This window comes from Podarcis tiliguerta (genome assembly GCF_965153285.1).
Source record: "Podarcis tiliguerta genome assembly, chromosome: 2".
NCBI lineage: Eukaryota > Metazoa > Chordata > Lepidosauria > Squamata > Lacertidae > Podarcis > Podarcis tiliguerta.
Window position 1 is genome coordinate 92,078,860 of NC_139535.1, and position 14,177 is coordinate 92,093,036.

General features: G+C 43.9%; 1 protein-coding gene across 3 annotated transcripts in view; it reads left to right on the top strand.

The window, feature by feature from the left end:
* PGS1 (phosphatidylglycerophosphate synthase 1) overlaps positions 1–14,177 on the top strand; it is a 122,111-nt gene that overhangs the window by 99,094 nt on the left and 8,840 nt on the right. For all 3 annotated transcript variants that reach the window (XM_083430285.1, XM_083430284.1, XM_083430283.1), the window contains 6 exons: positions 2,062–2,251; positions 3,136–3,213; positions 3,908–4,007; positions 6,195–6,384; positions 6,783–6,961; positions 10,712–11,245. In XM_083430285.1, coding sequence (XP_083286411.1) covers positions 2,062–2,251; positions 3,136–3,213; positions 3,908–4,007; positions 6,195–6,384; positions 6,783–6,961; positions 10,712–11,245 — 1,271 coding nt within the window. The remainder of the gene's footprint in view (positions 1–2,061; positions 2,252–3,135; positions 3,214–3,907; positions 4,008–6,194; positions 6,385–6,782; positions 6,962–10,711; positions 11,246–14,177) is intronic.

Below are 14,177 nucleotides of genomic sequence, written 5' to 3' on the forward strand. Positions count from 1 at the left end.
TTCCTCATAACCCTGAGTTCCTCATAAAGTTCTGGTAAAGGTCATGCACGTTGAAGCAGATCACATTGATGGAGCAGTGTGGGATTCAGCTGCTCATAAGCTGATATACTGAGAGGATGGTGTCTCTGTTAGGAAATGGTTTGCTAATGTACAGTTAGTTAACGTTATTTATTTTAAAAATTATTTATTAAATTTATATCCTGCCCTTCCTCCCAGAGGAGTCCATTGCTAAACATGTTATTTCCTCTGAGCTCAACTGTCTTTTTTGGTTTGTCTCTGTATCCTTCTCAAAATACAAGCCACGGCTGTAATAATGCCAGGGCCTTGAAACCGGATGCTGGCACATTTCTTCCCTGCCTCCAGCTTTGATGTTTGTTGTGTTGTAGCTTGTAGTAGTTTTCTAATAGTGGATCTATTTCCACCAAGGATTATGTTGTGATCTCCTACATGTGGTCTTTTTGGAATAAATACCAGAGAGAAGCTCAAACTTCCTAGATGAAAATGAAACCATATTTATGCAGTAAAGATAACTAGGGTACAATATAAACAATCAGTTGAAATTGAAGTACACCAAAAGAATAGCCCTATTCAGATGTTCTTAAATTATATCCGTAGAAGGAACACACATGCTGACCAGCCGCTTCTGACATTTCTTTGTTGAGTGAGAAGGTCTAAAGGGGGATTCTAAGTGCATTTGGTGTTTGGTTGAATTGACTTCCAGTCTTCCCCACAATCAGGGTTCCCAGTTGCAGGGAAAACTGTAACCATGTTCAGCTAAACACATTTAGATTTCCCCTTTAGATTTCCCATTCAACACAGGAAGGTTTGGGGGGGGGGTGTAGAGAGGTGCTGCTAGCGCATGCACTCTGTATAGCTATAATTTAAAGGTTGAATCCAGCTAAGGCACCATCTGCATGATAAATGTAAAGCAGCATCATACCACTTTAAACAGTCACAGCTTTCCCCAAAGAGTCCTGGGAACTGTAGTTTGTTAAGGGTGCTGGGAGTTGTTAGGTGTTCCATCTTTTCCTCACAGAGCTACAGTTCCGAGCAATCCTACTTTCCAGAGAACTTTGGAAATTGTGGCTCCGTGAGCAGAAGAGGGTTTCCTAACAACTCCATTTGTTCCGAGGATTCTGGTATGACGCTGCTTTAAATGTACTGTGCAGATGGGCCCTAGGTCATTGTGCAAGCAGAGCAACTTTTGCAAGTGCAACAGAACTCCCCCTCCTCCCCCTCCCCCTCCCCCCTGTACCCCTTGCACTGCACCAATATCTGCTGGTGAGGTGGGGATAGAGAGGAACTCCACAGCAAATTTGGGTTCATGGAGGGGAGGGAGTGGAAGTTTCCTTGTGAAAGCTATTGCACTTGCGAAAGTTCAGTGAATGCAATTGCTCAGTTGCATACAGTGATACCTCGGCTTATAGACGCTTCAGGTTACAGACGCTTCAGGTAAAGACTCAGCTAACCCAGAAATAGTATCTTGGGTTATGAAATTTGCTTCAGGATGAGAACAGAAATTGCGCGGCGGCGGTGCAATGGCAGCGTGAGGCCCCATTAGCTAAAGTGGTGCTTCAGGTTAAGAACAGTTTCAGGTTAGGAATGGACCTCCAAAACGAATTAAGTTCTTAACCCGATGTACCACTGTATAACCCTGTGAAAGGCTGAATAGGACTATAGTATTGCTATTTCAAGAGCTGAAACATGAAGGGATCACTGCAGTCTGTCACCTTGGGTATTGCTACTCTGGTCACTGTCTTTTTACAGAGCATTCTGTTGCTGTTACACACTTGTGGGTCAGCTTTACTACTGTCCGCAGAGCCTCTTCTTTAGCCTTGAAAGGAAGTTATTAACATACAGCTCAGGTCTGCCTTCCTTCCTTTGTCTACAGCCTGCTGTTCCCCTTCTTGGCAAAAATTGCCCAGCTGTGAGTAATGGAGGTGAAAGGCAGATGTGTAATGCTTCGGGCTTGACTACCCCCTTGCTCACACACCTGGAGGCAATATAAAGGAGGATAAAATTTAATGTATGCAACTCAACCCACTTCTTTCTCCTTATTAGATCATCATGGCTGCTGTTGGCCCCGCTGCTCTCTCCTACTATTCCTCAGCTAACAGCCCCACCTTGCTGCCTCTGCCCTGAGGGATCCCATAGATTTCAGTGGATCCGAAACCTCGTCCCAGAGTTTGGAATTGCCAGTTCCCATGTTAAGGTGCTTTCCTCTCCGACCGAATTCTACGAACTTATGAAGGTGATTTGGCATGTCTCCAGCGTGTAACTTTGGGAATAGGGGTGTCAACAGAGCGTCAATGTCAAAATACATTTTCTTCATCCATTATTGCTTTCAAGTCCTGCATGCAGGTTTGCCATATTCTTTCTGGCCACTGTGAAAACAGAATGCAAGAGTAGACTGGCAGGGCTTTTTTTTTCTGTTTGCCATTTATTGTGCCATTTATTGTGTTAAAAAATGACAAGCCAAAATTTCAGAAGTACCGAGTTGTACTCTGCAGCATCCTAAAAGAGTTTTTTTCAAGCTTATTGATCACAGTGCTTTATCATTCCTTATCCAGTAAGTCTTAGTGACTGAGCCTGTATGACTTTCCTCTGTATTGGATCTTAAGAAACTAAGTGTGGGGAGAAAAATTCATTTGACCAAGTATTATGTCCTTTCCCCCTTAGCTATGGTGAGGCAGGAGAGGCTTGGCTTGGCTGTTTTAAGGCACTTGGTTCAATTCCTGTCATTTGTAAAAAAAAAAAAAAAAAGTTAAAGTAGCAGGATTGGGAAAAGACCCTTTTCTAAAAACTTGGAGAGCCATTGCCATTCATAGTAAATAGTAGTAGCTTTATAGTCTGGCTCAGTATGAGGCAGCTACATACGTTAGGTCTTGGACCTGTCAAGTGAAAGCAATAGAAATGCTGCCTTGTCCACTCTGATCAAGAGATATTTCTCCTAAAATACAATGAGGCATGCTGTAAGAATTTTGTGTGCTCACTTTGATACAAAAAAGAAGAGACATACTGATAGATAAAGCTGAGTTTTTCACTTTTAAGTACTGGATTGAGTGGACTTTGGGAGGAACTTGAGGGCTTCACATGACAGACAAATCAGTGAATCTAAACTTTTCTCTCTCTCAGGGACAGATAAAGACGGCCAAGCGGCGAGTGGTTTTGGCTTCACTCTACCTTGGAACAGGACCTCTGGAACAGGAATTAGTAAGTGTTTGAGCTGGAGAGAGCAGGCCACAGATATCTGAGAAAAAATCGGTTAAGAGATGTCCTCTATAGCTCTTCTTCAATGTTGTGCATAGCCTCCTTTTTCTAACTCCCTAATTCACAGATCTCTACCTTTCACCTTCCCTTCTTTCATCTCTGCCATCTTTGTCCTGTGGGCTTTTCATGGTAGATCTGTCAGCCTATAAAAATAAAGGCAAAACATCTTGACATTGATGACAGGCATGCCAGTGTGCCATATATATCTGCTGTAAGAACTGGTCTATTCACACATTCTTTTTTCATCTTTGCTACATTATTCTATCCTACAATGACAACTTTTCTGCAGCCTGCCTTTGGACTAATGAGGAGCCTTTGGAAGAAATAACTTAATGATAGTCTACAATGAGAGCCCTAAACTGTTAAATAGATGAAGGGCCCTAAATTGTGTTCTCTCTGTCTTGTGACTGTTTTAATCTTTGTTTGCACAGTGTTAACATTCCTGTGATGGGAGAATAAATACAATCTGCAGTGATGGGAACTATTAATTTCGTCCTCCTTTTGCGTGGGTGAATAGGCAGATGCCTAGCAGTGATAGCTGTACCAATTAGGGAAAACAATGAAGGCTTAGGAATAGTGTGTGCTCATAAAATTGGATCTTCCCTGTATATAAATTTTGGTCTTATATTGTCCTCAGGTGGATTGCATTGAAGTGGCTTTGGAAAGGTCATTGCAGGAATGTGGGCCTTCCAACTTAAGAGTGTCCATTCTCTTAGACTACACAAGGGGATCTCGGGGTAAGTGTGTGTTGCTTGGTCACAATTGCTTCTCGTGTTAGCTGGGCTCGGCTGTTTAGGCAGGCTGGACATCTCAGCTCTAAAGAACTATGTTTATAACCTCTTCAAATTTAGAGGATTTCAGTAGTCTTAATCTGCAGATTTTCACACCAAGACTCTACAGGCAATGGCCATTTTACGCACATTCAGTATGTGCACAACTGTGCATGTGTGCATCACTGCAAACCTGAAAGTAACTAGAAAAAGGGCAAAAACGGCACCTACCAATCCCATGAGCCTTTGAAAGTCCTTGCACTGACCATTGAAGCCTGTGGAGAAGTGGAGTTGGAGTAAGGAGAATTGGAGGGAGTGATTGTGGTGGAGTTTGGTGGATTTAAGGGTTTTTCAAGGGTTTTCAGAAGTTTGGAGAGTGTTTGCAGGATTTTTCGATGGTGTTCCCAATATAAGCAATTTCACTTACATCCAAGTAAAACGGTCCAATTTTTTTCTTCTGTTACATTTTGGCAAAATATTTTTGATGATGTTAGTCATTACTAACTTCATTGATTTTAGTGGGTCTGCTCTGAGTATTATGGAGCTGATGCAGCCAGCTAGCTTGTGTGTTAGCTAAGAGTGAATCTTGGTATTCCATTCTTTCTCCTAATTAGGTTTCATCTTGCCAAAGTTGGTGGCAATATGGAAAGCACAAAACCTCCAATTCTCTGAGCTAGCATCACTGCAGCCACAGGGGAACATGTACATACCCAGGGGTGCCATCTCATCCTCAGGATTGTGGGTGTCCGCTGCCGTAATGTGGATGTGTGACATCACATGCACACGCCTGCACGTAGTGCATGAGACATCACATGGACTGCGTGCAGGAAAATGGTGACTTGCTGGCTGTGGAGCTGAACTGCTTCTCTCTTGGAGGCACCGCCAGAGAGGCTGGCTGGCTCCCTCTCTCCAGCTTTGCTCATTCATTTGTTGGTGCCCCTGGAGTTGGCTCCTATGTACACACCAATCCTGATAATCAGTAATTACCGTATTTTTCTCTCTATAACACTCACATTTTTTCTCCTAAAAAGTAAGGGGAAATGTCTGTGCGTGTTATTGAGCGAATGTGTGGTCCTTGGAGCCGACTGGCCCGAGTGCAGGAGCAAAAATCAGGCATAAAATCAGATCGTGAGGAGGAGGGAAAGCTGCAGAGAGGAAGCTGCTGCTTTCCTGCATTCTGCCTCAGGGTCTTACTGCCCACCCTCTTCTGTTTTTGGTTGCTGTGTTTGCTCAAACGCAACAAAGAGCAGGGAAATCCCTTGCCCTCCTGGCAAGCAGAGGGGAAAAGAAAGGATCGCGTCTTTCCTTCTAATTCCTTCGTAGTCACACTGCGCGCAGGCTCCAGCCCACCCGGCTCAGGTTCCGGCGGCTAGGAGCGCAGCGGACAGCCACCACCTCCTCCTCTCTGTGCTCTGGTGCTGCTGCTGCTGCGTCCAGCATTCTAGGGACTCGCAGGCAGCCGGAAAACATGCAGGTGGGAGAGAGAGAGGGGGCTGGCTTGGGTGGGTGGGTGGGGAAAAACTTTTGCCTTCCTTTCCTCCCTCCCGTTAAACCCCTCTCCTGCATTGTTAGCCAGCTGCTTCTCTGCACACCCCTCTCGTGCTCCTTGTCCCTTCTGTGTTTTTCCTTCCCTCCCCACTTAAAATGTGGTTACAAAGCACGGATCCCCATGGATCCTCAGGATCTTTGCATTGGGTCACCCCAAATTCACCATCAAATCACATTACATGTCCATGGCTACAGCCTGCACAAAAAATAGCACGCACCCACTGTTGCCTGGGGCTGCAATGGTGCAAAAACATGGTTACAAAGCATGGATCCACATGGATTCTCAGGATTTTTGCATTGGGCTACCCCAAACTCACCGTCAAATCACATGTCTGTGGCCACAACATGAAGCACAAAAATGATACATCCACTGTTTCATTCAGATTTTTTTTTTCTTGTTTTCCTCCTCTAAAAACTATGTGCGTGTTATGGTCAGGTGCGTGTTATAGAGCGAAAAATACGGTATCTATTGTGGAACTTGGGCTGCAAAGAATGTTGCTATAAAATATGGCTTGAAGAAACGGCTTGCTTAAACTCAAATACGCATAGTGTGGCAAATCCTGTCCTTTTATTGAAGCTGGCAATCCATTTTCATTTCCCTCCCAGGCCGAAAGAACTCTCGGACCATGCTCCTTCCACTCCTGCAGAGGTTTCCAGAGCAAGTCCGTGTCTCTCTCTTCCACACTCCTAATCTGCGTGGTCTTCTCAGACTCCTAATCCCAGAACGTTTCAATGAGACCATTGGGTTGCAGCATATCAAGGTCTATCTCTTTGATGATAATGTGATCTTGAGCGGGTAAGTCCCTTGTTGCAACAAACCTAATAATGGGGATATGTAGATGAATATTGTGATCTTTAGAAACAACAGGGAAAGCAACTAAGGTACTGCAAACCTTGCTGCTTGTTCTGCAGACATTGTGACATAATTCTCTCTCGCACCTTAGCATTGCTGGAATATTGCCACTGTTTCTGCTTCTGCAGAATCTTACGAATTTATTCCCCTTTCAACTAAGCAGGATTAGGGAGGTAGGTGAGGGAGGGTATTTCTGCCTACAGATAGAAACTTCCTGTGATGGTTCAATAGATATTCACTATTTTTTGACGGTACCAGGTATATGGGATAGAGTTTATACATAACTTTTCTGTTGTCGTTCTCAGCTAGCTGTTAGCATTCTCCCTCCTTTCCCTTTCCAGAGCTAACTTGAGTGACTCTTATTTCACCAATCGTCAAGACCGCTATGTGCTCCTACAAGACTCTCCTGAGATTGCAGATTTCTTTACGGAGCTAGTAGATGCTGTTGGGGATGTGTCCTTGCAGTTACAGCAAGATGATACAGTCCAAGTGATGGATGGGATGGTACATCCTTACCAAGGTAAGAGGACCATTTAGTAAGCAGTTTTGACAGAGGCATATTTTAATTGGTGTTATATGCCCTCTCAGCACCCGAAGTTATACGAGCCCAGCTGAAGTTCATCTTGTGTACCTCTAGGCAACAAAGTACAAACAGACTCCTTTCATTTCCAAAGGGGACAGGAATGTTTGGGAGAGATTGTAGCCTAGTATGCCTTTCATAAAGTAGGACCAAGGTTCAGACTTTCACATCTCTCAATAAAAGAAAGGGAACTCGGAGCAGGGCTGGAATAGACTTTGGAGAGTTGTTGCCACACCGAGTAGACAACACTGATTTCCTTTCCACTGGAGACTGAACCTAAGCTAAACCATGGAGCTCTGCCCCCCCCCACTTGATGTGTTGTTTGCATGACCTCTGGACATGCATGTCTTTGGTGTGGTCAGGTAGGGATGTCACTTACGTGAGTCAGGAAGTCATTTAGCCCAATCTATCTAGTATCTAGTAATGATATCTAGTAATGGGATTAACAGTGATGGAAAAGGTGTGTCAATAGATAGCATTGTGATTTGGGGAATCTTTGTAGCCCCGGTGCTGTTACCATGATGTTTAGAAGTTTCCTGTGGATTGCAAAAGTAGAGCTAGACATTCTGATTGCTAGATGAATTCCATGCTTGTGAGTAGTTTTGCAACCTTACATTTGCAATGGGTGTGAGGGTTTTGTTTTTTAATAAAGCAAACAATTCCCAGTATTGTTGTACAGTATTTGCAGAAGAGTTTGTGCATGGATGCTTATGTGCTGGGTATTATTATGTACTCTTAGTGAGAAAGTGTTTTTTGTATAGCACATTTGTCAGGGGAATACTCTTCTTCTGTTACAACCTGAAGAAAGCAAATTTAATATAAAGTGTTAAGATGCTGGGTTGTCACCTTCCCTTGGGAGAGGTTTTCCAAGCACTGCCAACTGTTGAGACATCTTCCTGGCAACACAGTTGCTGAGATTTCTGTGATCAGGTGAGTTTCACAAAAACAAATGCCATGGGAATAGATGTGGGGGGGACTGCCTTCCAGTGTCTGTTTTCTTAATTAGCACACCACAAAGGTTGCCTGACAAAAAACCATGCCTTTTGGATGGCGTTTGAATATTTGCCCTCCTTCTACTTCAGGGGTAGGCAACCTAAGGCCCATGGGCTGGATGTGGCCCAATTGCCTTCTGAATCTGGCCTGCGGACGGTCCGGGAATCAGTGTGTTTTTACATGAGTAGAATGTGTGCTTTTATTTAAAATGCATCTCTGGGTTATTTGTGGGGCATAGGAATTCACCCCCCCCTCAAAATATAGTCCACAAGGTCTGAGGGACAGTGGACTGGCTCACGGCTGAAAAAGTTTGCTGACCCCTGTTATACTTTCTCCCCCACGCCCTTTAAATCACAAGGGCCCTCTTTTTTCATCATTCACACACAATAAACTCTGCTGGTTAAGTGACAGATGCATACGGCATCTGTTTGGGCATTGAGTGAATGGTAATTGCTTTAACACTTGCTCTAGTTTCAGCATTTCTAGCTGGAAGTGTATGTTCTTTCTTGTTCTTTGTCCTTCCACTTTCCTTTATACAATACCTTCAGCTAGGAATTTGCCCCTGACCCTTGCACCCAGGGAAGAGGGACATGCCTTCCTAAGAACACATTTGCTTAGAACTGTCTCAAGTATTACTGGTAGCTGCTTCAACCTGAAAGTGAAGGGTTCTTTCACCTTCTGCTGACCACTGGGTTGGCGACTAGATGCTCAAATCACATCAGAAGAGCTGGCTCTGGTTGGAAGGAGTTGATCTTTTTTTCAAATGGGTATCCTTGCCATAATATCATAGTTTAGATAGCTACCAACGCCTTTATTAAAAGCCTGAGTATTTTATTACTGTTCCTAAAGTGGGCAATGCCGAATTACTGTAGAAGTATATTACTGGCCATGCCCCCTGCTGCCTTTCCATTTCTTTACAGTCCTACAGTACTAAAATAAATGTTGGTCTGGATTAGAACACCATGGATGAAAAATGCAGGTCATAAAATCCAAACAGTAACGGTGTAATCTTTTTATTCAGACTAACTAAAATGACAAAATAGCGAGCCACCTTTTGAGTTTTACCCAACTTCTTTAGGCTGATGTTAAGCAACCAAGTAAAAGAAGGGGTGTATTATGGGGAGGGGAATTGATGTTGCTCTTAAATGGTATACTGGAAGTCCTCCCTGCAGCATAGGACCATCTTAAAATGGTGGTATAGGAATCTCTCTGCAGACTATAGCATCACACTCCTGTGCATGCGTACTTAGGACTATGGACTCTGAAGTCATTGGAACTTGCTTCTGAGTAAACATGGATAGGATTGCTTGGCAAGTTTGTGCCCAGTGCAGAAGATCAATTTGAAATAAGTTAATTTGAAATGCTGTAGGAGATACTACTTCCACCTTTGCTTAATAGAAGGACTACCATGTTTTCATTGTTTCGCTCTCTGCCTTGTAGGGGACCTGTTGTCTCTCTTTGTATTAGAGGCAGATTGAAAAAACTGCTGGCTCTTACATTTTCAAAGAGAGGGTGGCTATTGGTAACAGACTGCTAGTATGCCTCAGTTCAACCTGAGATTTCTTCTGTTGGGCACACATTAACTTAATTAGAAATCTGTGGCAAGCTATAATGCGACAACCAGCCTCTTGTTTTCAGAGTATAATGTGGCCATTCTATGGTGGGTGGCAGAAGTCTGTTGATGTATGCTGCAGCAGATGAGGATATGTGAAGGGAGCCTTTATATTCCATCTGTCTTAGCAATGGGCTTTAGAAGCAGAAGGGCGGGAAGCATCTTTACCTTGATTCAGAGAGGAAATAGATGAAACCATCCATTATAGGCAGATGCCTCCAGCTTCTCTGATCAGGCCTGAGTAAGAGATTTCCTGTGCCTTCCCACTTTTTACACAGCTCCAGACTTGCTCAGTAGACAAAGAGTTCCTCCAGTCTGATTTGAGAGGATCCACTCTAATATTATGTGCAGGCACCGACCTTTTTAAGCACTTCTGATATATGTGTGACTGTGCCGAACTCAAAAGTGACCTGCAAATGTAACCAAAAGGGGCAGAACAGGGCAGGGGCAGAATGAGGTGTTTACAAGCTTTTTCAATGGTTTTTCAAATATACACAATTTCATTTAAATGTTTGGTGCCTTGGAATGTAACCCTCGTGTAAATTGGTAGTTGCCTATATTTTAATCTGTTTTTTGTCTTGCAAATTGTGGCTTGTACAAAAGGCAGTATATAAACCATCTAAATAAATACTTGCAGATCTATGAATTTTTGTTCTGTTCTTGAACTCAAACTAAAACCCATGCAGTTTGCCTCTATAGGATTGAAATGAGCAGAAAGTGTAGAAAAAAATCAGATTGTGAGGCTCCAGTGTCGACATCTGTTCAGCTGGCAAACTGCTCAGATGTCAATAGGAAGTCCTCTAAACTGGAAAGAGTACCTCCAAGTGGCCCATGCTTTATATGGAAGAAATGCATTCGCAACTGCTGATATAGACTTATTCTGTGATAGATGTTTTCCTCTGAATGCCCCGACATTTGGATACAGGCTCCTTTTTGGATATATGTTTTTCTCTCAATGTCCTGGGATGATCTAGCTTCCATTAGTCATACTGGTATTCTTTTGATCTCTTTATAGTTTCCTTGCACATGTACAGGTAATGCTGTTCAGCGTTGTCCCCCATTAAATCACTTATTCATGCCCTCAGGAGACAAGACGGCCTATTGTGAAGCAGCAAATAGGAGAGTGATGGAAGTGATCAACACTGCAAGGACCAGACAGGAGTTGCTCCACACTCAGACTTTCCATAGCCACCATGCAGAAGGAGGAATCCCATTGTCCAAAGATACAACTGCAGCTACTGACAGGCAGCCTGAACCGGACACGTGGATTTATCCACTCATACAGATGAGACCTTTTGGGATTCAGATAGATGAGATCGTCACGGAGACTCTCCTGTTGGAAGCAGAGCGGGGTGCCAGCATACATCTCACCACGGGCTACTTCAACCTCACACAAGCCTATATGGACCTGATCCTGGGCACCAGGGCCAACTACCAGATCCTCCTAGCCTCACCAGAGGTGAATGGGTTCTTTGGGGCCAAGGGAGTGGCGGGTGCCATCCCTGCTGCCTATGTTTACATTGAGCGGCAGTTCTTTAGCCAAGTGTGCTCTCTGGGTCAGCAGGAGAGAATTCGGCTGCAGGAATACTCTAGGTGTGCATGGACATTCCATGCCAAAGGTGAGAGATTGTTGGGGGAAGGCATTTAATATAAGAGCTTAATGTTCAAAGAGCTTAGTTTGCTTTTCTGTTGAGATACTTGGTATACTTTATACTTAGGGGCAGCTAACCTGCGGCCCTCCAGATTAATTGGACTCCCAACTCCCATCAGCCCCAGCCAACACGACCATGATCACGGGTGAGGATGAGAATTGAAGGCCAACAGCAACTGGAGGGCCACATGTTCAGTACCTCCAATTTCCCTGAATATTTTACCTAAATTGGGGGCTAATGCATTGAATTATCTTTTAGTATCTGCATCCACTTTGGGAGAAAAGCTTGGATAATTTCCATGCCAGTTTCTAGCTTGCTTAGCCTACTGCTTTTTTCAATTTTAGTGATTTGATTGTGCATAGTATCAAAAAGGCTAGGAATAATCATGATATGTTTCCAAGAAGTGTATGCTGAGGATTCTTGAATCAGATGTTTAATTCACAGAGGCCATGGCAGCTTTGATTTAAGCAGCACATTCGGTGCCTCTTCATTCCTGAACCGACTGATGGCAGCAAAACCTTTGTGATGTATTGTGGGTAATTACACAGTTTGCATTAATCACTTTGACTCAACTGTTCAGACAGACTTCTAGTTCTAGCTAAAACTTGTTGGTACGCTTCATGACCAAACCTAAATATGAGCAAGACTGAAGTTGTAACTTTGTCCTTACCATAGAAGAGGGAAGCTATCTGATGCTAGATACGGGAAAAGCTGGGAGTGGAGTTGTTATTATTTGACTGCTTGTCATTTTGTCTGATGCTGTTTCTTCATTTACTACGTAAGTGATGTAGCCAATGGGGAAAACAGGAAATTGTATAATTTGTGTCCCTGGAAGGGAGATGTGAAAGCTAATTGTAGTCTTAAATTAGGATTTGTCAGTTGATAGCTTGTGGTCTGAATTCCCTTTGTACTTCCCTAAGCTGCTGATCTTCCAACCAAGGGGAAGAGGCCTGAGTGCATAAGGGAGATGAGGAATCCTCCCCTAAATGCACTGACCCAGTCTGTTCTAGGAAAGGAGGATGCTGAAATCAGGTCCATTCACCAGTGTTTAGGTCCCTCCTTTCTCTTTCTCCTTTCTGATGAAATGTTTCAGCTTCCCCTTCTGTGAGGAGAAGTGTTGGGTGGGGAAAGCAAGGAGACACTGTGGGATTTCATAAAACGATGGATGTTCAGGATGCAGTCAGGAGTGGAGAAATGTGTTTCAAGTGCCTGAGATGCTCCCAAAAGACATGGGACCACTGATGGTGAAATAACTGGGCTAAGCTTTGTGATTCTTTTGAAAGGACTGAGACATACCCATCATATTTTGGAGACCAAAGCATAAGTCTTGGAGAACTAATTCTTATGCTATATGGAGGTGTTCTGAAGTTCTCTTGTGTCACAGAAAACTGCTGCCGCTCAGCTGCAGCTTTGACAATGATAGGCACTGCCTCTATAGTGTCACCTTGGGTTCCCGCTTGCTTCTCCAATGGTTGTGTTTTTATTGAGATAGTGTAATGAAGCACCACCCCTTTCTGAGACGTCCAAGATGACAGCAAGCAAATTCTGCTCTGGAAGGCATTTTGAAGTTCCCGTGGGCAGCTTTCCATGGTACTGAGGGAACCATATTTGTCACTTACATTAGAAATGGGATTAGAGCAAACTGAGCAGGCCTCCCTTGAGCCTGTCCAAAGCTCGCATCCTATTAGGCTGCCCTTCTCCAGGGATCCCTGGGTTTGCTTGTCTACGTTTGTGGATGTTAATGCTTATGGGAATGCTGCTATCTTTCCTGCCTCCTTCCTGCAAAGCTGCTGGGAAGAGGCCGGTGGGGTGGGGTTGGGTGTGTGTGTTGCTAGATAACTCTTAAGAAAACGTGTCTCTGCACAATGCTGCTTACCCACAACCATGAGAAACAGTAAGAGAGAGGGCCACATGGGTAGCAAACAGCACTGCTTCCAACTGTGCAATTGTGTTCACTCTAAATATCTCCTGTCAGCAGTCCTCTGAATGTGGGATTTGCATAGGATGGCAGATAAGCATATCTTATCTCTAGCTGTGGCTTCTATTATTGGAAAACCTGGCTACAATCCACCAAAGATACATGGCTTCCCAGTGCTGATTGTTCAACTTTTACACCCAAAAAGAGAGATGTCGTACAAAGGCACACGGCATTTGAGAAGTGAGCAGCCAACATTGCTGATGACGTATCAGCTCAAGGCAATGTCATTATCCTTCCACAACACGGCTGGCCCTGCTTGAATTGTGCATGCACATGAAAGCTCATACCAATAACAAACTTAGTTGGTCTCTAAGGTGCTACTGGAAGGAATTATTTTGTTTCGACTACGGCAGACCAACACGGCTACCTACCTGTAACTGAAACTTAATAACAGCTCTAAAATGGAGAGTGCTGTTGAAATTAATAATACCACCGAAACCGCCAATTTCCACCACCCTGGGCAATCATACTATCTTTAATTTATGCATTCATTGTCGTCAGGCATTGAGATAGAAGAATAGTTCCCAAATGTAGTCCAGGAGTCTTGTGCAGGTGACTGCTCAAGATAGGCCATCTCAAGAAGCTCTTAGGCACTCTGAATAGCTGGCACTGTTGCAAATTCACAGGTTTTCCAAACTAAGTTGGGCTAGACTACTGCTGCAGCTATTCTGCTTTCTGGCTAAATGGGCATTTAAGGATTTATTTATAGCATTTCTACCCTGCTCTTCAGCCAACAAAGCTCCTAGAGCAGCTTAGGTAAAGGTAAAGGGACCCCTGACCATTAGGTCTAGTTGTGACTGAGGTTGCGGCTCTCATCTCGCTTTATTGGCCGAGGGAGCCGGCGTACAGCTTCCAGGTCATGTGGCCAGCATGACTAAGCTGCTAGGTTGGCAGGAGCAGGGACTGAGCAACGGGAGCTCA